The sequence below is a fragment of the Oncorhynchus nerka genome, linkage group LG10 (assembly GCF_034236695.1).
Source record: "Oncorhynchus nerka isolate Pitt River linkage group LG10, Oner_Uvic_2.0, whole genome shotgun sequence".
Taxonomy (NCBI): Eukaryota; Metazoa; Chordata; class Actinopteri; order Salmoniformes; family Salmonidae; genus Oncorhynchus; species Oncorhynchus nerka.
This window is the reverse complement of record NC_088405.1, coordinates 52461236-52488291: the sequence shown is the minus strand read 5'-3', so window position 1 is coordinate 52488291 and position 27056 is coordinate 52461236. Positions and strand designations below refer to the sequence as shown.

Here is a 27056-nt window from a genome sequence, read left to right as displayed (position 1 = left end):
GTCCCAAAACGTTTTGGAGTTAGAGCTACAGGATGCAAATTTCTGTTTGAAAAAGCTGGCCTTTGCTTTCCTAACTGACTGAGTGTATTGGTTCCTGACTTCCCTGAAAAGTTGCATGTCGCGGGGACTATTCGATGCTAGTGCAGTCCGCCACAGGATGTTTTTGTGCTGGTCGAGGGCAGTCAGGTCTGGAGTGAACCAAGGGCTATATCTGTTCTTAGTTCTACATTTTTTGAAAGGGGCATGCTTATTTAAGATGGTGAGGAAATTACTTTTAAAGACTGACCAGGCATCCTCTACTGACGGGATGAGGTCAATATCCTTCCAGGATACCCAGGCCAGGTCGATTAGAAAGGTCTGATCGCTGGCCTCCCGGGTGGCGCAGTGGTCTAAGGCACTGCATCGCCATCTCTGTGCCACCAGACACTCTGGGTTCGAGCCCAGGCTTTGTCGTAGCCGGCCGTGACCGGGAGGTCCATGGGGCGACGCACAATTGGCCTAGCGTCGTCCAGGTTAGGGAGGGTTTGGCAGGTAGGGATATCCTTGTCTCATCGCGCACTAGCGACTCCTCTGGCGGGCCGGGCACAGTGCACGCTAACCATGTCGCTAGGTGCACAGTGTTTCCGCCGACACATTGCTGCGGCTGGCTTCCGGGTTGGATGCGCGCTGTGTTAAGAAGCAGTGCGGCTTGGTTGGGTTGTGTTTCGGAGGACGCATGACTCTCGACCTTCGTCTCTCCCGTGCCCGTACGGGAGTTGTAGCGATGAGACAAGACAAGACTAACAATTGGATACAACGAAATTGGAGAGAAAAAGGGGGTAAAAATATATATTTTTAAATAAAAATAAAAAATGTAAAGGCCTGATCGCAGAAGTGTTTTAGGGAGCGTTTGACAGTGATGAGGGTTGGTCATTTGACCGCGGACCCATAGTGGATGCAGGCTATGAGGCAGTGATCGCTGAGATCCTGATTGAAAACAGGTGTTTTTGGAGAGCAAGTTGGTCAGGATAATATCTATGAGGGTGCCCATGTTTACGGATTTAGGGTTGTACCCGGTGGGTTCATTGATAATTTGTGTGAGATTGAGGGCATCTATCTTAGATTGTAGGACTTGCCGGGGTGTTAAGCATATCCCAGTTTAGGTCACCTAACAGAACGAGATGGTAAGTGATCCATGCAGTTACAGGTGAAAAAGTAGACTCAATACTAATGAGAGTAGCTGTGTTACCTGCAACAAAACACATTTTGTTTTAGTGGTTTACACAACTGTATTAATATCTTATTTCATCAGGTCAGAAACATGAAAATCTGGATTAGTTTTGCCCTCAGTGGTAAGTGTGTATATAAAATGTTTTGGTACATTTTAAAATGGCTGGTCTGCAGCAATCTCAAGGATACTGTATTTAATAAATTATTGAACAGGAAAGTGCAAAACTAACATTTTGAACAGGAGTTTTCGCTGCTCCATTCATGAAGGAAGAGGAAGCAAAGCGATTCATCAGACTGAAGAGACAATCGGGATACTGGGATCCCAACCACTCTAAGAACCAGTGGGGTTACACTATTGAAAAAAGGTGCCACATCTACCAGTGTATTTTATGTATGATTTTAGAATTTTGTATTGATTTAGACAAGTCCAGGCTTTCTACCTGTGTAAATGTATGCGTTTGTTTGCATGCACATGATATTATTACTCTCTCTACCCAAGGCCAATGAGTACTGGACAGCTCTCCAAACAGATGCTCAGTATTTCATGGATATGGGACACCTGATGTTCGACCACTCTGTGGCTATGTGAGCCTATTAAGACAACTGTTACCATAGATAGCGGCAATGGCACTAAAAGCATTTAACAAAGAGCACAGCTTACATACCGGTAATGTGTAAACTCAGCTATTGACGTGTTTTTAAATAAGTCTGATTGCATGCATTTCCAGTGAAAACAACAGGCTCTATATGGAGATAATGCGGAATGCCCGTTCTCACCTTGACAGGCAGACGGTGACAGATGGTCAGTAGAGGAACTGTGGAGATGCTCAACAGCCACAGTATCATGGGATAAAAATCATCAACATCTCAGTGGGGTTGGACGACTACAATCACTTAGCTAAATGTGCTTTCTCTACAGTGCTCTCCTTGATGTAAGAGTGTGATTGCATGATGTAAGAGTGTGATTGCATGATGTAAGAGTGTGATTGCATGATGTAAGAGTGTGATTGCATGATGTAAGAGTGTGATTGCATGATGTACTATCCTTATTCTGTCCAAAGAAACATTTAAAAATGGAAAATGCATATTACATTTTTGCATGTGCATGATTCGTTTTTTGCATGGACAATGTTTCATATAACATGGGCTACTGTAACTTTGTGAAATGCATGTAAGAATATAAACTATTGTATACGAATAATAAACAGAGTTGAGGTGTAAGTCTACTTGCTAGTGCCTTCAGGAAGTCTTCACACCCCTGGACCTTTTCCACGTTTTGTGGTACAAGGTGGGATTAACATTTCTGTAATTGTAAAAAAAAAAATTAAAAAAAAAACTGTTTGTCAATGATCGACACAAAATACTCTGTCAAATTGGAAGAAAATGTTTAACATTGGTAAAAACCAGTAAAAACCAGTCAGCAGAAGCTTATAGGGTGAATTCCAGGGACCTCACAGGAGGACTATGTAGACCAATTTAAAATTCAGGCTGTAACACAAAATCATGTGGAAAAAGTCTAGGGGTGTGAATACTTTCTGAAGGCACTGTATGCCTTTATTCAAATGCCTTGTGAATAAAACAACTGATCAATATTGATGAATATAGAGAAAGCACACATCACAAATATCAACCATAGGCCCTTCTTTACCCATTCATTTGACTATCTACAAATCATGTAATGCTACATTATATTAATGAAATAATTGGAATGAACTCCTAGTAAACTATTTGAAGGGTAAAGTTCCTGGACATTACCACTGGATATTGACGTTTCTCCCCTTTGGCCATGAATTCATCCGGATAGTAGGCTCCATCCCCTATTGGAGGCGCGAAGGCGCAGCGGCATCAACTGACTCTCGTGGCACTGAAAGCTGTTGGGAGTCAGAGAACGGATGCTGAGTACGGATGTTGAGGTTGGTACTGCACTCCTCAAGATGTCCAGTTTTAACAGCATGTGACTCCAGAGTGGGACTAACGACCAGGAACGGAACGAAGCCTGACCGTACATAAATTGAAAATTCGTAAGTAAATGACTGAAATGGGAAAATAATGTGCAGAGACGGAAGCTGACAATAAGGAATGGGCCTAGATGTAATTGCGAACGCTATAATAAATGCTGTCATATTGCATGCACTTGCACTAGCAGGATTTTCCCTGGAGGGAGTTAATCCAGGCCGTTTAGCCTACGTTATTTCCCTAACTCGATAGAATGAGAGGGACTTATTTTTGGCTGATCCATTTGTATTTTTTCTTTCGTCTATGCAAGCAAGTATATTATGGCGTTTCATAAATCAATCTCTGGATGCCATCCAGTGGAGAGTGACAACGCGCGCATCACAGGAGGACTACGTAGACTATCTGAAATGTCGATCATATTTCCCTTGATTTTTTTTCGAGGGAAGTATCATCCACACGGTTAAAACAAATTAAATTATGAAGATTGCAATGTGAAACTAGAGGTGTCCGAATATATGAAAAAAATTGCTGAACTTTATGACTGCGTATCCTTGAAGTCAGAGGCCCGTACCTAAATATACATATGACATCAGAAATGAAAGCCCAGGGCAGACGAATACAAATAATTAACAGACAGCAGTGAAATAGTGCATGTCTCCAGCGACACACATCCTCAAACTACTATAGACTGCAGTTCAAAAGTTATGGATTAATTTACCCACAATAAGACATTTTGCTTCTAATTTTACAGAAAGGTTGAAGAGATGTTATATTTGTTCAATTGCACCCTTTCCTTGCAGTCACTCTCTTGGAAGAGCTCGAACTCTGGAAGCCATGGCAAACAGAGGACCCAGTTACGGGCTGAGTAGGGAGGTTCAGGAGAAGATAGACCAGAAGTATACTCTGGACCTGGAGGCCAGACTGGTGGACTGGATCATCTTGCAGGTTGAGGGGGGCATAGAACGACCAGAGTCTGGGAGACTAAACTTCCAGAGCTGGCTCAAGGATGGAACAGTGAGTCTCTGACACAAACTCTGGTTGATGTAACCTTATGCATGTTTTCATTATTCTAAACCTAACTCTTAAAACACATATACAGATCATCTCAGACTCTAATTCACCATTATCATAATAGACGATATTTGATAGCCTTTGTAATTATGGGGTTTCTTCTCCTGGTCCTCAAAGCCACCAACCACTGCCACCTCTAATGCTAGGTGGGTGTAGGCCTGTTCTAATCTGTCACTCCATTATTTCATCTCTCGTTGCAGATTCTTTGCAGGCTCATTAACAGCCTCTATCCCCCTGGTCAAGAACCCATAAAGAAGATCCAAGAGACAAAGATGGTCTTCAAGCAGATGGAGAAGATCTCTCAGTTCCTGCAGTCAGCTGAAGCTTATGGGGTGAATTCCGGGGACCTTTTCCAGACCGTGGACCTATGGGAAGGTACAGCTCTTCCACCTTACACTCACATGCAGCAATTGGTTAGTCCTTATGATAGATAACTTCAGGTATGTGCCATGTATGTGAATATAGCCTTTCAATATAATATACCTTCCTGGAAAGGATTCATTTGTCAAATCATACATTTTTATAACCAATGAGGGAACAACATGGACTACTTGAGACTGCAGAGAGAGCACACCCCCATCCACATTGACAGAGCCACAGTGGAGGGGGTCAAAAACGTACATTTCCTCTGCGTGCACATCACTGACGAACTAAAACGGTCCCTTCACATAGACAGCGTGGTGAAGAAAGATCAACAGCACCTCCTCAACCTCAGGAGAATCAATACATTTGTCTTGGCTCCTAAGACCCTCACAAACTTCTACAGATGCATCATTGAGCGTATCCTGTCGGGCTGTATCACCGCCTGGTATGGCAATTGCACTGTCCGCAAACACAGGGCTCTCCAGACGGTGATGCAGTCAGCCCAACGCATCACCGGGGGCACACTGCCTGCCCTCCAGGACATCACCCGATGTCACAGGTCAGCTATGAAGATCATTAAAGACCTCAGCCACCCTCCCCACTGCCTTTTCACCCCTCTACCATCTATCTAGAAGGCGGAGACAGCACAGGTGTATCAAAGCTGCGATGAAAGACTGAGAAAACAGCTTCTATCTCCAGGCCATCAGACTGTTAAACAGTCACCACTAGTCGGCCTCCATCCAGTACCCTGCCCTGAACCTTAGTCACTCTTAATAGCCGGCTAACACCCGGTACTCTACCCTGCACCTTAGAAACTACTGCCCTATGTCCATAGTCATTGAACATTTACATTTACATTTAAGTCATTTAGCAGACGCTCTTATCCAGAGCGACTTACAAATTGGTGCATTCACCTTATGACCTCCAGTGGAACAGTAGTGCATCTAAATCTTTTCAGGGGAGGGGGGTGAGAAACTATCCTATCCTAGGTATTCCTTAAAGAGGTGGGGTTTCAGGTGTCTCCGGATATTGACTCATTGAAGAACACTGGTCACTTTAATCATGTTTACACTACCGTTCAAAAGTTTGGTGTCCTTGTTTTTGAAAGAAAAGCACATTTCTTTGTCCATTAAAATAACATCATATTGATCAGAAATACAGTGTAGACATTGTTAATGTTGTAAATGACTATTGTAGCTGGAAACGGATATTGGAATGGAATATCTACATAGGCGTACAGACTCCCATTATCAGCAACCATCACTCCTGTGTTCCAATGGCATGTTGTGTTAGCTAATTTAAGTTTATCATTTTAAAGGCTATCATTTTAAAAGGCTATCATTGATCATTATGAAACCCTTTGCAATTATGTTAGCACAGCTGAAAAATTGTCCTGATTAAAGAAGCAATAAAACTGGCCTTCTTTAGACTAGTTGAGTATCTGGAGCATCAGCATTTGTGGGTTCAATTACAGGCTCAAAATGGCCAGAAACAAAGAACTTTCTTCTGAAACTCATCAGTCTATTCTTGTTCTGAGAAATGAAGGCTATTCCATGCGAGCAATAGCCAAGAAACTGAAGATCTGGTACAACGCTGTGTACTACTCCCTTCACAGAACAGCACAAACTGTCCCTAACCAGAATAGAAAGAGTGGGAGGCCCCAGGACACAACTGAGCAAGAGGACAAGTACATTAGAGTGTCTAGTTTGAGAAACAGACGCCTCACAAGTCCTCAACTGGAAGCTTCATTAAATAGTACCCGCAAAACACCAATCTCAATGTTAAGAGGCGACTCCTGGATGCTGGCCTTCTAGGCAGAGTTGCAAAGAAAAATCCATCTCTCAGACTGGCCAATAAAAATAAAAGATCAAAATGGGCAAAAGAACACAGACACTAGACAGAGGAACTCTGTCTAAAAAAAGAGGTCCATGTTGAGGGAACAACATGGACTACTTGAGACTGCAGAGAGAGCACACCCCCATCCACATTGACAGAGCCACAGTGGAGGGGGTCAAAAACGAGGCGCCGACTGAGATGGCCGCCTCGCTTCGCGTTCCTAGGAAACTATGCAGTTTTTTGTTTTTTTACATGTTATTTCTTACATTAGTACCCCAGGTCATCTTAGGTTTCATTACATACAGTCGAGAAGAACTACTGAATATAAGATCAGCGCCAACTCACCATCAGTACGACCAAGAATATGTTTTCCGCGACGCGGATCCGGTGTTCTACCTTACAAACAGGACAACGGAATGGATCGCATGCAGCGACCCAAGGAAACGACTCCGAAAAAGAGGGAAACGAGGCGGTGTTCTGGTCAGACTCCGAAAAAGGGCACATCGCGCACCACTCCCCAGCATTCTTCTTGCCAATGTCCAGTCTCTTGACAACAAGGTTGACGAAATCCGAGCAAGGGTAGCATTCCAGAGGGACATCAGAGACTGCAACGTTCTCTGCTTCACAGAAACATGGCTTACTGGGAAGACGCTATCCGATGCGGTGCAGCCAACGGGTTTCTCCACGCATCGCGCCGACAGAAACAAACATCTTTCTGGTAAGAAGAGTGGCGGGGGCGTATGCCTCATGACTAACGAGACATGGTGTGATGAAGGAAACATACAGGAACTCAAATCCTTCTGTTCACCTGATTTAGAATTCCTCACAATCAAATGTAGACCGCATTATCTTCCAAGAAAATTCTCCTCGATTATAATCACAGCCGTATATATCCCCCCCCAAGCAGACACATCGATGGCTCTGAACTAACTTTATTTAACTCTTTGCAAACTGGAAACCATTTATCCGGAGGCTGCATTCATTGTAGCTGGGGATTTTAACAAAGCTAATCTGAAAACAAGACTCCCTAAATTTTACCAGCATATCGATTGCGCAACCAGGGGTGGTAAAACCTTGGATCATTGTTACTCTAACTTCCGCGACGCATATAAGGCCCTGCCCCGCCCCCTTTCGGAAAAGCTGACCACGACTCCATTTTGCTGATCCCTGCCTACAGGCAGAAACTAAAACAAGAGGCTCCCACGCTGAGGTCTGTCCAACGCTGGTCAGACCAAGCTGACTCCACACTCCAAGACTGCTTCCATCACGTGGACTGGGACATGTTTCGTATTGCGTCAGATGGAAATATTGACGAATACGCTGATTCGGTGTGCGAGTTCATTAGAACGTGCGTCGAAGATGTCGTTCCCATAGCAACGATAAAAACATTCCCAAACCAGAAACCGTGGATTGATGGCAGCATTCGCGTGAAACTGAAAGCGCGAACCACTGCTTTTAATCAGGGCAAGGTGTCTGGTAATATGTCCGAATATAAACAATGCAGCTATTCCCTCCGCAAGGCTATTAAACAAGCTAAGCGTCAGTACAGAGACAAAGTGGAATCTCAATTCAATGGCTCAGACACAAGAGGCATGTGGCAGGGTCTACAGTCAATCACGGACTACAAGAAGAAACCCAGCCCAGTCACAGACCAGGATGTCTTGCTCCCAGGCAGACTAAATAACTTTTTTGCCCGCTTTGAGGACAATACAGTGCCACTGACACGGCCTGCAACGAAAACATGCGGTCTCTCCTTCACTGCAGCCGAGGTGAGTAAGACATTTAAACGTGTTAACCCTCGTAAGGCTGCAGGCCCAAACGGCATCCCCAGCCGCGCCCTCAGAGCATGCGCAGACCAGCTGGCCGGTGTGTTTACGGACATATTCAATCAATCCCTATACCAGTCTGCTGTTCCCACATGCTTCAAGAGGGCCACCATTGTTCCTGTTCCCAAGAAAGCTAAGGTAACTGAGCTAAACGACTACCGCCCGTAGCACTCACTTCCGTCATCATGAAGTGCTTTGAGAGACTAGTCAAGGACCATATCACCTCCACCCTACCTGACACCCTAGACCCACTCCAATTTGCTTACCGCCCAAATAGGTCCACAGACGATGCAATCTCAACCACACTGCACACTGCCCTAACCCACCTGGACAAGAGGAATACCTATGTGAGAATGCTGTTCATCGACTACAGCTCGGCATTCAATACCATAGTACCCTCCAAGCTCGTCATCAAGCTCGAGACCCTGGGTCTCGACCCCGCCCTGTGCAACTGGGTACTGGACTTCCTGACGGGCCGCCCACAGGTGGTGAGGGTAGGCAACAACATCTCCTCCCCGCTGATCCTCAACACGGGGGCCCCACAAGGGTGCGTTCTGAGCCCTCTCCTGTACTCCCTGTTCACCCACGACTGCGTGGCCATGCACGCCTCCAACTCAATCATCAAGTTTGCGGACGACACAACAGTGGTAGGCTTGATTACCAACAACGACGAGACGGCCTACAGGGAGGAGGTGAGGGCCCTCGGAGTGTGGTGTCAGGAAAATAACCTCACACTCAACGTCAACAAAACTAAGGAGATGATTGTGGACTTCAGGAAACAGCAGAGGGAACACCCCCTATCCACATCGATGGATCAGTAGTGGAGAGGGTAGCAAGTTTTAAGTTCCTCGGCATACACATCACAGACAAACTGAATTGGTCCACTCACACTGACAGCGTCGTGAAGAAGGCGCAGCAGCGCCTCTTCAACCTCAGGAGGCTGAAGAAATTTGGCTTGTCACCAAAAGCACTCACAAACTTCTACAGATGCACAATCGAGAGCATCCTGGCGGGCTGTATCACCGCCTGGTACGGCAACTGCTCCGCCCTCAACCGTAAGGCTCTCCAGAGGGTAGTGAGGTCTGCACAACGCATCACCGGGGCAAACTACCTGCCCTCCAGGACACCTACACCACCCGATGTTACAGGAAGGCCATAAAGATCATCAAGGACATCAACCACCCGAACCACTGCCTGTTCACCCCGCTATCATCCAGAAGGCGAGGTCAGTACAGGTGCATCAAAGCTGGGACCGAGAGACTGAAAAACAGCTTCTATCTCAAGGCCATCAGACTGTTAAACAGCCACCACTAACATTGAGTGGCTGCTGCCAACACACTGTCATTGACACTGACCCAACTCCAGCCACTTTAATAATGGGAATTGATGGGAAATGATGTAAATATATCACTAGCCACTTTAAACAATGCTACCTTATATAATGTTACTTACCCTACATTATTCATCTCATATGCATATGTATATACTGTACTCTAGATCATCGACTGCATTCTTATGTCACTAGCCACTTTAACTATGCCACTTTGTTTACTTTGTCTACATACTCATCTCATATGTATATACTGTACTCGATACCATCTACTGTATGCTGCTCTGTACCATCACTCATTCATATATCCTTATGTACATATTCCTTATCCCCTTACACTGTGTATAAGACAGTAGTTTTGGAATTGTTAGTTATATTACTTGTTGGTTATCACTGCATTGTCGGAACTAGAAGCACAAGCATTTCGCTACACTCGCATTAACATCTGCTAACCATGTGTATGTGACAAATAAAATTTGATTTGATATGATTTGATTTTTTTTTTTTATTGCTAGGTATTACTGTACTGTTACAGCTACAAATACAAGCATTTCGCTGGTACCTGTAATAACATCTGCAAATCTGTGTATGCGACCAATAAACTTTGCTTTGACCTACTAAAGGCCAAATATAGTATTGAAATGTCTGTCTGGTATTTTGTGTACTACAGGGAAAGATATGGCTGCCGTGCAAGGGACCTTGTCAGCACTTGGCAGTATGGCGCTCACAAAGGATGATGGTCAATATCGTGGTGAACCTGATTGGTTTCATAGGTGAGGAACCAATCATGATAGCTGTTTGTAATGAGTTGTACAAAACAGCAATGATGTCCATTTCTTTATTACATACCACTCCAAAATGAACTATTTATAATGAGTCGCCTTAACTTGACCCCTCCTCCCTCTCACCTGTTTGCTTTACGTATCATTACTGTAGGTGTAGACCTTCCTGACTTGTATCAGTTTTAATCTCTCCTGTACAAACATCCATCACAGCAGGTAAATCACGTTTTGTCTCCTGTGCTTTTAGGAAAGCTCAGGGAAACCGGCGGGAGTTTTCTGAGGAGCAGTTGCGTCAAGGCCGAAGTCTGATTGGCATGCAGATGGGCGGAAACACGGGGGCATCTCAGTCTGGCATGAGGGGGTACGGCATGCCACGCCAGATAATGTAAAAATGTAATTTGGCTCCTCTAAATTAATCCAAAGTTGCTCTCTCATTAGCTCAGTGGCAACGTGAAGTTTCCCTGATGATCTCGCTATAGGGGCCCGAGATGTAACCTTATACTGAAAGTCTCAGAACACTATTACAGGGCATTACAGATGATGTCCTTCAATAAGCCTTTGTATGAGCTCACAGTGGCTCTTCTTCACTCAGTTACACGGTCTGGTGTGTCATTTCTGTCAGAGTGGATGTTTTTGCATCAGACAGGTGTTCAAGGTTTCTGTCAACACAATTGTGAAATGACAGCAACTGTGCCATTGTCTGAGAAATGTTATTTTGAAAAGTAATTGTAATGATAGTCACGATAGTATTAAGGTGCAATATTCTTTATTCCGGTAATTTACAGCACCAGTAGTCTTATTCTTTACTACACTGCGGAATGTGAATGCGATGCACTACGGCCATTTTTCTTTTTATATAACTACCTTCGTTGCATGATTTCTTTATGCACAAAGTTCATGTTCAGTATTGAATGTTAAGTGAAATATTTGTTGAAGTACTTCAATTATATGTCTTTTTTCTTGTTTAATTTGTTAAATGTTTTTAAAATGTTACTTAATGTATCCAGATGTATGAGTACTGTGTGAAATGTCTTATAAAAAGCATGAGTTGGCGCAAAAAAAGTTGGTAGAAGTGCTGCCTAATGACGAGTTCACTCTAGGCTATAAATATAAATAAAGTTGCACACTATATACAAGCTCCCAGTAAATTATTGGGTGAAGCACCAATATTTTGTCATCATTGTGCCTTCTTCAGGGTAATGTCATGTAGGTTATGTAGACAAAAAGTGCAATTAGTGCAAACAATGACAATAGTGAGGGGTATGTCATAGTTATTAGGGTGATGAGATTTTTTTTAATGAATTGCTAAAAGCATTTAGAATATTAGGCTAATGCAGTGGAGGCTGCTGAGGGGAGGACGGCTCATAATAATGGCTGGAACGGCGCTAATGGAATGGCATCAAACACATAGAAACCATGTTTGATACCATTCCACTTATTCCGCTCCAGCCATTACCACCAGTCCATCCTCCCCAATTAAGTTATCTGTGCGCTATTGTTATATTGCAACGTAATTAGATAGTGTACATAGTATTAGCATCAACATATATTATTATTTCACTAAATTTCATATACATATTTCATTGTTTACATTGAATTAAATCTTTGTTACATATAATATTTTGGTTCAACCGCAATGCACAAAAAGCATCATCAACAAAGTGGGTCTCTAACCCAGGCAGCGCCATATGTCCTTCAGAAGCCCGATGGTGCCCGCCACAACAGCGCGTACCTGGCAATGGCGCACATTGTAGTTCCTCTCTGCGGGTTGGCGAAAGGGGTGAGCAGCCACCGCTTGTGAGGATATCCACTGTCGCCTGTAAGGTTAGTGAATGGGTTAGGCACTGCAGCAGAGAAATTGCAATTGATTTAGAATTTCTACATTACTCATCCGTACCTAGAAGCCAGCCATCACGGACAGCTCCAGCCTCAAGTCTGCGCCCAACACTGCTGTTTCTCCATATGAATGAGTCATGGGTTGACCCAGGCCACCACCATGTCCGCATCACATATGATTTGGACATTCATGGAATGATAAAGCTTTCGATTAATGAAAGTCAATTCACTCTCACTCGTTGCCCTTATAGCAACATGAGTGCAGGCAATTACACCGATTATTTAGGAAACCGGACATTGCTGCAAATTGCACTTTGATATTTGCCTGGTCACCCACGGTGTAAAGAAACTTTGTAGAGTTGCGTCAATCCAGTTATACCTCCTAACACGTCTGGCATAACGCGGCTAAAGCTTGGCTGAGAGATCCTTGACCTGTCAGCCAATTCCCTTTGAAAAGTGCCGGTTGCCAGAAATCCGAGAGTTGTCAGTTGTCAGCACGGCTTGGTTTCTGCGGGTGCTTCTCTGTAAAACTGGGCCTACTACAGCACAGAGATCCAAGAGAACAGCTCTTGGTAATCGGAACCGGTTTATACGCCACTCATCATCATTGGCCAGTAAATCTTGCTGGTCTTTGAAAATTCGCTCTTTCTGAATTCTTCCATTCGCCAAATCTTCCAACAGTGCCAAAGCAGCCATTGTGCGTCATTACGCATTGTAATTGCATGCCTTTTAATACCCACCCATTTGATTGTCAAAGCCACCCAATTGCTTAACACCTTCATGTGTGGTAATTACGCTGGTTGTAACTGACAATGACAGAGGGCCATTATCACATTGACAGTTCTGCGCAACGAACATGTGATAACAATATATTAAACTGTGCACTCGTATCTGCCCTACTGAGACATCGAAAACGGCATCAGTTTAAACGTAATTTGACCTACTGTTCACCTTATTATTCATTAGAATACATTTCATAACATGCAGGTATTGTTTAATAATTACAGTTCAAATGAAATATGACTCCGATTAAACAGTACAATATATTTTAGTTTTTTGTTGTTGCAAAACAGATATCTCCGTTTGTATTTATCCTCAATCATGTTTTTTTTGTGCAGTCAAAGGAACTCTTCATATATAATAGGTGAGAGGTAATATTTGGAATTATTTTACACAAAGGTATCAATTTCAAAGGGTTTCTCGAGTTCATCCTTCTGCCATCGGAGTCGCAGTTTCTTATTTCTCCGGTGTCCGTGGAGGACCGCACATTCTCCCATCAAGTTTGTTTTTTATAAATCCAACCTTTGCTTATAAAGTTTCATACGCCTTCTTTTGTGCCTACACAACGTTTATAAATGAGGCCTCTGATCACGACTCCATTTTGCTTCTCCCTTCCTATAGGCATTAACTCAAACAGGAAGTGCCCGTGCTAAGGACCGGGTAGCCTCCGAAAATAACATTGAGGAATACAGAATACTGATAAGTGACCGAGTTTCTCAGGAAGTCTATAGGAGATACTGTACCCACTGTGACTATTAAAATCTACCCTAACGAGGACACCGACGTTTTGCTTCCAGACAAGCTAAACACCTTTTTTGCCCACTTTGAGGATAACACAGTGCCACCGACATTGCCAGCTACCAAGGACTGTGGGCTCTCATTCTCAATGGCCGACGTGAGTAAGACATTAAAGCATGTTAACCCTCGCAAGGCTGCCGGCCCAGACTGCATCCCTAGCTGTGTCCTCAGAGCCTGCACAGACCAGCTGGCTGGAGTGTTTATGGACATATTCAATCTCTCCCTATCCCAGTCTGCTGTCCCCACATGCTTCAAGATGTACACCATTGTTCCTGTACCCAAGAAGGCAAAGGTAACTGAACTAAATGACTATCGCCCCATAGCACTCACTTCTGTCATCATGGAGTGCTTTGAGAAACTAGTCAAGGATCATATCGCCTCGACCTTACCTGACACCCCTAGACCCACTTCAATTTGCCTACCGCCCCAATAGATCCACAGACGATGCAATCGCTATCACACTGCCCTATCCCATCTGGACAAGAGGTATACCGACATAAGAATGCTATTCATTGACTATAGCTCATCATTCAACACCATGGTACACTCCAAGCTCATCATTAAGCTTGAGGCCCTGGGTCTGAACCCCGCACTGTGCAATTGGGTCTTGAACTTAAAGACAGGCCGACCCCAGGTGGTGAAGGTAGGAAACAACACCTCCACTTCGCTGATCCTCAACACTGGGGCCTCTCATGGATGCATTCTCAGCCCCCTCCTGTACTCTCTGTTCACCCATGGCTGTGTGGCCACGCAAGCCTCCAACTCAATCATCAAGTATGCAGACATCACAACAGTAGTAGGCCTGATTACCAACAATGACGAGACAGCCTACAGGGAGGAGGTGAGGGCCCTGGGAGTGTGGTGCCAGGGAAATAAACTCTTACCCAATGTCAACAAAACAAAGGAGATGAGGCCATCAGACTGTTAAATAACCATCACTAGCACATTAGAAGCTACAACTGCCTGATCGCGGGGGAAGGGCAGAGCACACAAACTCACACGCTAACTCAATCTTAGCTTATAGTGTGGGTCAACTGTAACTCCTGCCATGTTATAGTTTATTCTACTATACGTGGGAGTGTTGGCAGGATATAAGGAGTGTGCTTAGTCCTGCAGTGGTCTGCTCTTGTTAAGCTAGCTACTGCATAGCTTATTCACCGTGGAACACATGAGTCTAGGCAAGATGGCTGCGCCCTGTGAGAGATAAGTGTGGTGCGGCTTGTGACACTTGACTCACTCTCTGGGGAAAACTGCAAGTCTGCTGGAGTGAAACATACACAGACTCCTGAGCTTGCAGTGTTAGGCACGGTCCCTGAGACCGAATGCTAACCGGGACGGTTCTGGTGGAGAGACAAGACACAACAACTAGGACAAACCCTCAGCCCCGCAATACTGGTTGACCAATCTGAGTATTGCCCAGGTTGGTACACTGTCACAAGTAATTAAAACATGGACAAAACCCAAACAAGATGGCTGATAAGGAAATGTGATTTAATAAATGATTAGAATGTTACAGTCCTGAAACCATAGGTCTGATACCATGTGTATGAAATTAATTTGAATCATTAGATTATTATAATACATGTGTGTAAGTGTTGGACTCATTTGATGATTAGATTATAATACTGTGTGTGGTTTTAGTCAGAATCAACGTTTGGGAACAATGTGTCTAGTGTTTTGAGAACAGACTATCTGTCTGAGCCAGATCCGGGGAGACCTTGGCTGGGACACTTCCCAGTCCCAGGTCTCTCCCTATCTTAGGGGAGGGTAGGAAGACACTATTCTGACGTACTCCCCTAGGCTCTATTGGCGGGCGGATTTGATGGTTGGTGTGGAAGTATGTGTGTCGCTATAAATTGAAGGTCCTGTACTGTACACGTCAGAACGTTCCCGTGAATAAACATTTAACTTTGGTAGACTGGGCCTCTGTCTGTTTTCGTTTCTATCAGTATCTCACGAATCCTGATATAACAGACTGAGGGTAACATAATTTAATTGGTAAATGAACAGGAGTATAGAATTATCCTGACAATGGCACAAGGCAAACCGAGTGGGGAGACAGCAGAGCTCCCAAGTGGAGAGGCTAGCTACTTCAAGCTATTGAATAGCTGTTGGTATACTTCTGAGCTTTTACACTCTAACATAGAGCTCTAAACAAGCAAATCCTCTCTGGAATGAGCTGAGAATAGGAAGAGGTAGAGGTGGGAGTAGCAGCACTACCCAGTACACAGGACTAAATGTATCCTGCCCAGCAGAAGTATACCATATTGGAGTGCTACATAAAGTCAGAAGCATTAGACTACTATTGTTGGCCCTAGTTTGTCTGTAACATTAAAGAAAAAGGGAAATGGTTGCTGTGAAAAAGGGGTAATACTTTGTGTTGGTAGTAAAAATAAATGTGCTCATGTTTGGGTTCCCTGTGTTGCCAACCAGAAATGTGGGAGAATGTGAGATATGGTAGCCTAATCTTTTGTCATTTGTAATCATGTATTATCAAGGGGTGTGCTTGTTTCTGCCCGCAGAGGGAGCCTTTCACTCGAGTGGTTGCTTCACGTGCACAGTGGCTATCACGCTAGCCTGCCTGCTTAGTGAAGTTGAATGAGAGCCTACTGAAAACTGAAGCACCAGATAAACGAATTATGTTTAATCTTATCTTCACGGTAAGGCAGTTATAAAGCATATGACATAGAACACCAAGTTAAGCGGAGTTTAATGATTTCTGTTTTTCTGACGTTTTCATAGTTTAATTAATTTATAAAACTCCGTTAGCCTGTCGTAGTCATGGCGACAGACGACTCAACGAACGTTCAGAGTGTAAATAAAGGGAAACATTGTAACTTGCTGTTAGGGATATGTTGAGAATGACATGATAAATGTTTTTTTTTAGTAACAATTTTGGCTATTTAGAATTGCATAAGAGTAGCCTAGTCAGGCACATGTAGCGCTTCATCTTGATTGACTAGTGTGATTAATTAATATAATTTCGTCACATTTTATTGTAGCCTGATGCACTACCATTGTCTTTCATTTATTTATCGTTTTCTCCCAAATGCAATGTGTTGCCCAGTTGAAAATTACTATATATTATTATTACGATATCTAACAATTATGTTTTGTAGAACTTCCATTGCTCCTCAAAGAAGTGCAGGAGCTTAGTGGGGAAAGGAAAAACAATTGGGGTAAGAATCAGTCATCTATCTTACTCAACTTAATTTCCTCCTTCCTCCTTTTTTTGCATACAGTATTGTGAATGACATATATAGTTCTTACATTAACAATGCATGAGACACAGTTGATTTTAGTACATCTGAGCAGATTGAAATGGATGTATTCCTGATCCTTTCCCCCCTAATTTCCATGATTTTGTATTAAACTAGCTAACTGTGAATAACAAACATGTTATAAAACATTAACAAGGCTCCATATCTCCTCATTATTGGAGGTGACCACATGCCTGATCTAATGATGTATGATAGGCTTATGTGTTTTCTATAGGTTGAACTGAAAACTTAGTGGCAAGGCTCAGACAAGAACTTTCCTCAAGCGATGTGCTGCTCCTTGCCACAGACTGGGTGAATCTTCTTAACCAGCTCTGCTGTCACAGTCAAGAACCAGATGGTTCTCTGGGTTATGGCAAATTCTGGGATGTAGTTCCAGCCAATCCTGTCCACATGTCCTTGATAAATGACAGTTGACCATTAAAACAACCATAGGCCTCTGTCAAATATGTTAAAGGTCAGTAGGTTCAGAGTAAATGTTTGCCTTAAGGTGAAAAAGGTGCTTTCCAGAAGTAAAAGAATAAGTCAAAAGTTTGTTTATTCAATAAGAGGAAACTAAATCCAGGTACTATTCATAACCACAGAAGGGGACTACATTTTGTAAATAGGCTGCATTAATTGATTTCAAATGGGTAACTGTTGTCAACAGTAACAGAAGAGACTGGAATGTTAAACAAACTGGACAGAAACGTTTATACTAAAACGGCCTTCCTCTGGGAAGACCACAGGTGGACGACAATCCTCTCAATCAGCCGAGATCTATGTCCATCTTTCTCTGAAAGAAAATAAAATCAGTGTACATTTTCAATGCATTATCTAAATTAACCCATAACCAAGAACTCCAGTTAAAACCGATCCCCTAAAAAGTCCCACATCTTTCCATTTGGTTGAGATTCAACTAGCTTCAACTAGAGTAAACAAGGTTTGAGAAATGTTGAATGTATTCTGGCCTCCAAGGTCAAAAACATTGTCTTACAAATACACCACAAAGTATGATTCATAAGACTGACTCTTGTCATAGTTGAGAATTACCTTAAGGTTCAGATAATGTTCCTCACTGCTACAGTGGACTGATTTGGCTGTTTCCTCATTGGTGTAGAAGATGTTGCACAGCTTGCAGAAGAATCCAGTCCTTGGCACCAGATAATCTAACCCTGCAAGTAAAATGAGGTCGAAAGGGTTGTTATCACAATATGGCACTAAAAGCCCTTAAGCAGATCCCTGTCACACCTGATAATAAAAATAGGCAGCCACAAAAACACAAGTCAGTTTCTCTAGCATCTTACCAACAGGGTTGTCAGGTTGATAAGGACCCAGAGGTTCCTCCTGCTTCTTCTCTGGGATAGCTTCCACACCACTGGCTTCCTCACCCTCAGGGTCCCCACAGACCCGCTCACTGTCAGACACAGGGCTCTGGACATCCTGGCCATACAAAAACAATCATGTCTTTCACTCATTCGTTCTACTTAGCCTGAGAGACCAACACCAATAAATATCTTCACTCTTCTCGGTGTTACGTGGATTGACTGACCGGTAACTGTAAAAGGATTGTTCACGGGCATGCAAATTTTTTATAAACGATTGCCTTGATAGCTGAATATTTACATATTAACTATCTTTCACCTTGTTCAAATTAAGGAAACAAAAACAGCAAATAACCATCTTTCACCTCTGGATAGGGGCTTTTGGTTGACTGGCCATTAGTATTTTCATCTCCTTGATGATCTCTTGATCTTCTGTTGTTCTGACCAGCCAACCACAGCTCATATTTGACTGGTGGCTTCCTGTATCAGAAGAGAAGAATACAATGTCACGCAGTACTAGATCATGAAAGTGTACTTAGATGCATCACTCATACATTCCAGTTTAACAACATTCTTTCTCAGATTATTTAATTGGCTGTATATTCTTCCAATAGATTCCAATCAATTGAACTGGTAGTGAACATGGACTGCATACTAGCATTCTTCAAATTCCATTTAGTCTAACTATAATTTCCATCATCTACTCTATTACATATTGTTAAGGGTCATTGAAAATTATTTACCAGTATATTAGTGAGTCTCCCTTTTTGCACAAACTGACCCTTAACAGGGTCCCGTAGAACTTGTGTGGACGTTGGAAGTACTTCACCATTTTCTGAGCGGCTTCCACGCTCTCCAACTGGATATAACACTGAAAGAAAAAACATCCAAGTGAAAGTCCTTTATTATCAGAACCCCCCCCCTAAAAAAAGGGCCGGTGAAACTACCTTTCCATGATGCCAGTTCAAATTATAGCCAATGATTTTCCCGAAAGGCTGGGCAAGTCGTAAAAGAGAGACGTCAGAGTACTTCTGGAGTGGAAGCATACAAATGTAGATGGATCTCCCACTAGGCCTCTACATTGACAGAAACAAAGTCACATTACACATAATACACATCTTTGTGTTACAAATATTGACTCTATACTAGGTGTAGTTTAGTTAATAACTAAATTCTCTCATCAGATGCATAATGTGTACAGCATAGATACACCAAACCCACCTCCAACTTTTTCTGTGAAAAGCACATGCTAACACTGACTGGTTTCCTCAACAACTGTCCTTTTCCTTTGTAGAATTTCACCATTTCACGTACTTCCTCGGTAGTTTCAAGCTCTAACCATGCCTGAAAATATAGGAAATGCTCAATGTCATACACACTAGGACATTAAATGCTTGCACAAATCAGGGGTTGAGTAAATAAATTCCTCTCTGTATGCCAAAATGCATGAATATCAAATTGTTATTCACCACTGTTGCTATGACATCTAGTTTTCTTCATGGGATGGAAATAATGTTAAGTACCATACAAAAGAAATACACTGATCTGCAAGTAACATAATTATGAACATACCTCCTTTCTGAGGAAGGATATGGCATGGTCGACAACTTTCACGTTTGCTCGCTCTGCCAGTTTCAATAGGGCCACCGCCATGTTTCCATAGCCCTTTCTAATTGGGCTAATATGGACAACTTTTCCATCCTGTAGAAACAATTTTACTGCGCAACCTACTATCAATAATGTTGGATAAAACTACTTTTCTACACTTGACACATTCCAACTACACGTTTCTAAATGATCATTTGAGGAATACCAACCCATGAAGCACCCTTTGACTCTGCAAATAAAAACAAAAAGTAATTATAACTATAAAATTATGAGCTGCAGATTATTTTCTTAATGTGTTATCCACACTGGCTAAACAGGCATAATAATTATGTCCATTGCTGCCAAGTAATAACATTTTTCATCATTCATTGCTTACCCAGCGGTGTGTCCCTCCAGTACTGTCGTCAAGTTCATCTAATGTAACAAAGTCATCCATATTCTCAGGGAAATCCATGTCATCCATATTGTCCTGTTGGAAATAAGTCCACAACATCAATAAGTTAAAGCATTTGAGTTAAGGTCCACAGTGCTGCACTAGAACCATATCTTATCTCATGACAAATACTTGTTGCAATGGGAAACTGTAAAAAGCTGCTCAAACAATGAACATAAAAGTATGTAAAATTGTATTCAATAGTCTTGAACTATGATATAGATCCATGTCTCAAAGCTAGGAAGTGAACTCTGTTGCTGCACTATTACAAATTACATTGACATCTTAAATATGCTCAAACCTCTTGGTCAGTCCAGGTTTTTACCATGTTAGGGCTGAACAAATAGGCATGTCTACTGATCCATACATCTACAATGTTTGGCTGACTTGAGCGATTAAGTGCCTGTTCTGGATTACTACGGTCAGTCTAGGTTTTCTGGAAACAATTGGAGCGTGTACAGAGATGGCTCTATAACCTTTGATATTAAACCATGGAACGTAAGGAGATGCTTCAAAGCTGATCTCCATCTGATTTGTAGGGCACTCATAAAACTGATGGAATTAATAGCCCCTGAGCAAATCACATTGCCTACATACAGTGCCTTCAGAAAGTATTCACACCCCTAGACTTTATCCATTGTTGTGTTAGCCTGAATTTAAAACGGATTACATTTAGAGTGTGTGTCACTGGCATACACACAATACCCCATGTCAAAGTGGAATTATACTTTTAAAAGTTTTGACATGAATTAAAAATGAGAAGTTTAAGTGTCTTGAGTCCAGTGAGTCCAATAAGCCTAAATAAGTTCAGGAGTAGAAATGTGCTTAACAAGTCAAAAGTTGCATGTATGCAATAAGTGATTAAAATGATTTTTGAATGACTACCCATTCTCTGTACTACACACAGATAATAGTAAGGTCCCTCAGTCAAGCAGTGAATTTCAAACAAAGACCATGGAGGTCTTCCAATGCCTCGCAAATAAGGGCTCCAATTGGTAGATGGGAAATCATCTTTCAGCAGGCCAATAACCTAAAACACAAGGCCAAATATACACTGGAGTTGCTTACCAAGACGACATTGAATGTTCCTGAGTGGCCTAGTTACAATTTTGAAAATCTATGGCAAGACTTGAAAATGTCTGTCTAGCAATGATCAACAACCTACTTGACGGAGATGAAAGAATGTGTAAATGTTGTACAATCCAGGTGTGAAAAGCTCTTAGACTTACCCAGAAAGACTCACAGCTGTAGTCGCTGCCAAATGTGATTCTAATACATATGGACTTGGGTGTGAATACCAATGCAAATTCAATATCTGTACTTACTTTCAGTACATTTGCAAAGATTTATAAAACATGTTTTCACTTTGTCATAATGCGTATTGTGTGTAGATGTGTGAGACAATGTAATACATTTTAAATTCAGACTAACAACAAAATGTGGAATAGTTCAAGGTGCATGAATACTTTCTGAAGGCACTGTAAAAAATAGCAGGCTATGGTATCAAGCAAACTCAATATTCCAACAAGCCATGAGTCAAACCGGGCATTGCTGACATGAGTCACAGAAAACATCTTGACTGTTTGTCTAGATTGACGAGGTTCAATCTGAAGTGTCAGATACATTTTATTTGCCACTGAAACTTCTGCCAGATTTCAGTGGTTCTAGGCAATAGATGGCCACATCTGTTTCAACTGATCAGTGGAGGATCTCACTCAACCAAACTACATTCTCAGGAATGCTCCCAGAACTTCAATCAAGTTGAAGCACACATGCTTTAAGAAGCCATTGCTAGGAACCCACATCTTGGTTACTTGACAAACTTATTTTCAATTCTGGGAACAATATGCCTTTTGTTGGTTCCGGTCACAAATATGAATGACAAGAATTTCTTACATCTTCTTGAAAGCTCTCCTGTTCCACCATGTTCTCCATTGAGACGTCAGCATCACACAGAGCTGGATCATCGGCGGCCTTGATGTCACAATCCTCCAAGGTATCGTCTGCCAAAAGTTCTGAGATTTCGTGTTCCCCCTTATCTTTAGAATCAGCCACCAGAGAAGCACTTTTGGAAGAAGCAGGGTTTTTAGTTGCAACACCAGCACCAACCTCATCATCTGACAAGCATTGTTCAGGTTCCACCTGGATGCCCTTTCCATCTAGATCTTTGTTTTCCAAATCAAAGTCCTCCTCCTTGATGTCCTGCTTGACCTCTTCTGAGGTGCTTTGTTGACCTTCTCCTTGTTCCATCACTTTCTCAGCAGGTTGTTTGCCTGTACTGGGTTTCTCTTTGTTTGTGGAGTTTGAGGTCTTGCTAGTCTCCTCGCTCTTGTGTCTGCTGCTGCGGCCTTTACTGGAATCCGCTCTTCTGGATGTGGTGGAGTCAGGACTTTCTCTACAAGGCAAAAACCATTGAGGTAAACTTCCCTGAGACATACTTCCTGATGAGTCCCACAGAAAAATTGGTCGACATTGCCCCAGTCTTACTTACCTCAGGCGCTTCAGTGACGATGACAAGTATACTTTGACACTCTTTCCATTGATCTTGAGGGGGTTGGAGTGGTAGTACTTCACCATAATGTCAGCATCCTTCCAATCTACCATCTCAATCAGGGCCTGCAGATGAATAAGGGAGGATTCATTAGACGAAGCTAGAGAAGGTACTGCATAATGGGAGGTTTGTGTTGAATTGATCTATTCTAGTCATACAATCCCATGCTATTCTCAATTTAAAATAGATACACTGCATTGTTACTGTTAAGAACTCTTGTCTATTTGAGATCACCAGAGCGATTTGCAGAATTTGATTGATCACACTTTAATTCCATATTGCTCAAACCTTACCTGATCACTTGAAAATGTTGAATGCCGCACATCCCCAAACATCTTGGCGAGATCAAGAATCTCAGATTCTCTTTCCTTCCCAGGGGTAGGTGGGAAAAACAAACCACTGTATTGGTAACTTGTTTGGTCTGCCGTTTTTCTGGTGGTTCATTCAACCTTGGCGGCTAAAGGAAAAAACATGCTCATACTGGGATCTCTGTGATTAATACTTCTGTATTAATTATTATCATTATCTCAAACTTTTAACAGACAGATGCACTTACATGAATACTGCACACCATCGGTGACAGGTACAGAGTCAACTTATTTCCCTTCACAAATGCTTGCTTTTCACTGAAGTGATTCACCATATTGACTGCCTCTTTGTGAGAATCAAACTCCAGGAATCCCTGTAACAAAAAGACAACACTGAATCATCCAATAGACATTCAACTACAGATGTAACTTTTTTAGAGAGAGAATGTTAAAGCTGCAACATGTAACCTTTTGGGCGACCCAACCAAATTCATATAGAAATTAGTTATAGCTGTCATTCTCATTGAAAGATAGAACATATCTACTGCTTCTTAGACTATGTGCCCCATTGCTATGCTTCCCATGCTTAAGTTTAATCTTTCTTTCAGTTTTGTACACAGCTGAAAATACAATATTTAGTTATTGAAAAGATATTTCACTGCAGTTTAGATGGTACAACTATTCTCTACAGTAGAGTTGCTTGTTTTGTCAAAAACTGAAATTAGGCAAACTATTTGAATTTTTGCAACCATGAAATGGTGCAGTGATTTCTGAATAGTGGATCTTTAAGGGTTGAGTGCTTATTCCTCTTTTTTTATCAATGTGTAATTTACCTTGCAGGGGAACACCAGATGTTTTACAACCGTGCCGAATGGCTTGGCCAAAGTCATCAAGTCTTCAACACAAACAGAGCCAAGGGGAAATTTTGTAACCACCACCTTTGTGCCAACCTAAAGCAAAATATATAATCACACATTCAAGCATGTAGCTTTAAGCAAATTAACTCCATCATAAGTTAATGATATATTTAAAATCATATTTACTAGGCAAGTCAGAACAAATTCTTATTTACAATGACAGCCTACTTGGGAACATTGGGTTAACTGCCTTATTCAGGGGCAGAATGACAGATTTTCACCTTGTCAGCTTGGGGATTCGATCCAGCAACCTTCCGGTTACTGGCACAACGCTCTAACCACTAGGCTACCAGCCACACCAAATAATCTATTTATAAGAAAACATCACCACAAAAGGGGCATCATTACCTTGGGCTTCAAATAGTGTCTTTCTGGAGCAGACCAGACTTCACCTAAAGATGAAAACATGAAAGGAGATAGTATTTATTTTCAAGTGGTTTGCAATTGGGCCTTATTTGGTCTGGATCAAACTTGACTTTGGAATGGGACTGGTGTTATCACCTCCTACATGGTCTGAGCTATGTTGTCTCTTGTACGGCATAGCAGGACGTGACGTTCTCCTGGACGGTGAAATAGCATTTCTACTTGGGATGGAGTTGGACCTGGAAGATAACGTAAACAGTGCTAAGTAAGAAAAGGAACAGCTAATGATTTTACATCATGACATGCCTGTTTTCAACATGAAGCTTAATTTCATTCCCCTCACATTTCCTTCCGGGTATTAGGTCTTTTCCAATCTGGATATCTGTAAAATTAAATTAAATTTAAATAAAAAAAAAACTAATTGGAACAAAAACCAGGTAATAGGAAATATATCAATTGATTGTGACCTGTATCAGTCCATTCTCTAACTGTTTTACGTTGCATGTTAACACTTACAGACGCAGGAGTTCTCGACAGCCCTCCACGTGGCTTAATCCATTGACATGATCCTTCCATTCCTGTGAAAAAAGCGAACTCATTAAACCTGTTAAATGAATGCCAGCACAGCCAGAAGAGGACTGGCCACCCCTCAGAGCCTGGTTCCTCTGTAGATTTATTCCAAGGTTCCAGCCTTTCTAGGGAGTTTTTTCTAGCCACCATGCTTCTACATTTGCATTGCTTTCTGTTTGGGGTTTTAGGCTGGGCTTCTGTATAGCACTTTGACATCTGATGTAAAAAGGGCTTTATAAGTATAAGAGTGTTGATTTAAATTACATAGATACACAGTACAAAAGCAAGAGTATTGGAATATAACAAAGCTTACCTTAGTAGAATTCAACATGCATAAGCATAGAGAGCATGTGTGTGGGTAAACCTTGGGCAAAACTCCATGAAAATCATCCACTTGATAGGAGAAAGGTAACCTTTGCTGGGTCTCGGATGGTTTTTCCCTTGAGGACCAATTGTGACGGGAATCTCTCGTCTCAGTCCGCCGCTCTGGTCTACTGTGAATCTCCACTCTCCTATAGTCAGTGTCACAATGGCTGTTTGACCGGAGAGGTACTGCAGGCGGACTGTCCTGTTTGCCAAGGACTCCATCATCTGTATCCTCCTGCCGGCTGTCTCTCTCTGGGGAGGCCTCTCCCTGCTCCTCTTGCTTGGCTCGATTGGCCTTCAGTTGCATTATCAGATAAGGCAACGTCTCCACACTGATCTCGTTCTCTGGAATCTGGGCCAGAGCATCCACGTCTTCTGGAGAGAGCCCCAGAGTGGCATATAAATTCATAGCTCCATCACCAGATCCTTGGTGTGCAGAGCTGTTTCCCTCACTGCCCTCCATCCTCAAACATCCAGGGCACAGAGAAGTTTATTCTGAAATTGGGGGGGGGAAAGGTGTTCTAAAGGAGTTTCCCAAACTTGGTCCTCAGGACCCAAGGGGTGCACATCTTGGTTTTTGCCCTAACACTAGACAGCAGATTCAAATGATCAAAACGTTATGCTTAGTTGATTAATTGAATCATCTGTGTAGGAATACAGCAAAAACAAAAAAGCGTGCACCGAGTTTGGGAAACCCTGAACATGTCTAGCTACATCAATGTGGTTGGGTAAAACGTGTAGGCCCTACAAATGAGCATTAGGAAGAAAGTATTCTGAAAAAAAGTAAACTGAAAAGGTATCATCTTCAATGGCTCTCTAGCTGGTCTTCATTTGCTGTGGGTAGCTAGTCATTTGCTACAGTAGCTAGTTAAATTGGAGGGGGCTTCAGCACAACAGCCAGTTGTTGTTAACTAGCTAGCTACACATATTTAGCTCTGCTAAATTAAGCCAAATATCATCTCAACCCGATGAAAAAAATATTAGCAAGCAAGTACCATGTAGCTCTAAAGTTACTGCATTATTGTTGGCTAGCCGCACGCACCGTTGGAGAATGCTGCCTTGCTGACCACAGCCAGGAAGCTAGCTAGCAAGAAGCTAACCATAGCTTTCTAGTAAACACAGACAGATAGTTTCGGGTTGAATGTTTACGCATACAGTTCCACTACTACATGGAATGCACATTGTGAATGCTGTAAAACATACCTTTCAAGAAGCTTCCTTTCTGGGTATTTCGTTAAATTTAGTGGCTACAGTCTGACCAACTATATTTATAATTTATCCATCTACCAGCGACATGAAAACAATAGCTTATTCCCTTAGCGGAATTTCAGAATAAAAGTCCCCCACGTAATTACATTACTTCTTCTTTTGTGAGGTTTAACGGCGGTTGGCATCCAATTTGTTGCATTACCGCCACCCACTAGACTGGAGTACAACTCCCTTATACTTTGCTTGAAAAATAAAAATGTACTAAATAAATACCCTACCATCTAACACTACACTCACTAATTTCTAAATGATATACAATCAAATTAACACCTCCCTACTAATTAAATGTATTTATTCCTACC

At 42.3% G+C, this 27056-nt stretch overlaps 2 protein-coding genes across 2 annotated transcripts; one reads left to right on the top strand and one right to left on the bottom strand.

Annotated features, from left to right (window-relative positions):
* The first annotated feature begins 3096 nt into the window (after positions 1-3096).
* Positions 3097-11497, top strand: LOC115136407 (transgelin-3-like). The gene is made up of 5 exons (XM_029671990.2): positions 3097-3230; positions 3966-4179; positions 4437-4611; positions 10262-10364; positions 10621-11497. Exons 2-5 carry the CDS (start codon positions 4000-4002, stop codon positions 10760-10762), a joined length of 600 nt encoding a protein of 199 aa, XP_029527850.1. The 5' UTR covers positions 3097-3230; positions 3966-3999; the 3' UTR covers positions 10763-11497.
* Positions 11498-17586: 6089 nt separating this feature from the next.
* On the bottom strand, positions 17587-26829 carry LOC115135530 (matrin-3-like). The gene is given in 22 exon segments (XM_065023534.1): positions 17587-17840; positions 18098-18219; positions 18352-18487; positions 18735-18849; positions 19113-19240; positions 19317-19445; positions 19591-19713; positions 19942-20070; positions 20187-20212; positions 20359-20446; positions 22307-22805; positions 22902-23026; positions 23255-23340; positions 23343-23418; positions 23518-23643; positions 24103-24219; positions 24535-24578; positions 24688-24788; positions 24893-24931; positions 25066-25127; positions 25433-25980; positions 26689-26829. Coding segments are annotated over 21 exon segments (2814 nt in total). The 5' UTR covers positions 25949-25980; positions 26689-26829; the 3' UTR covers positions 17587-17813.
* Between the last annotated feature and the right edge of the window lie 227 nt (positions 26830-27056).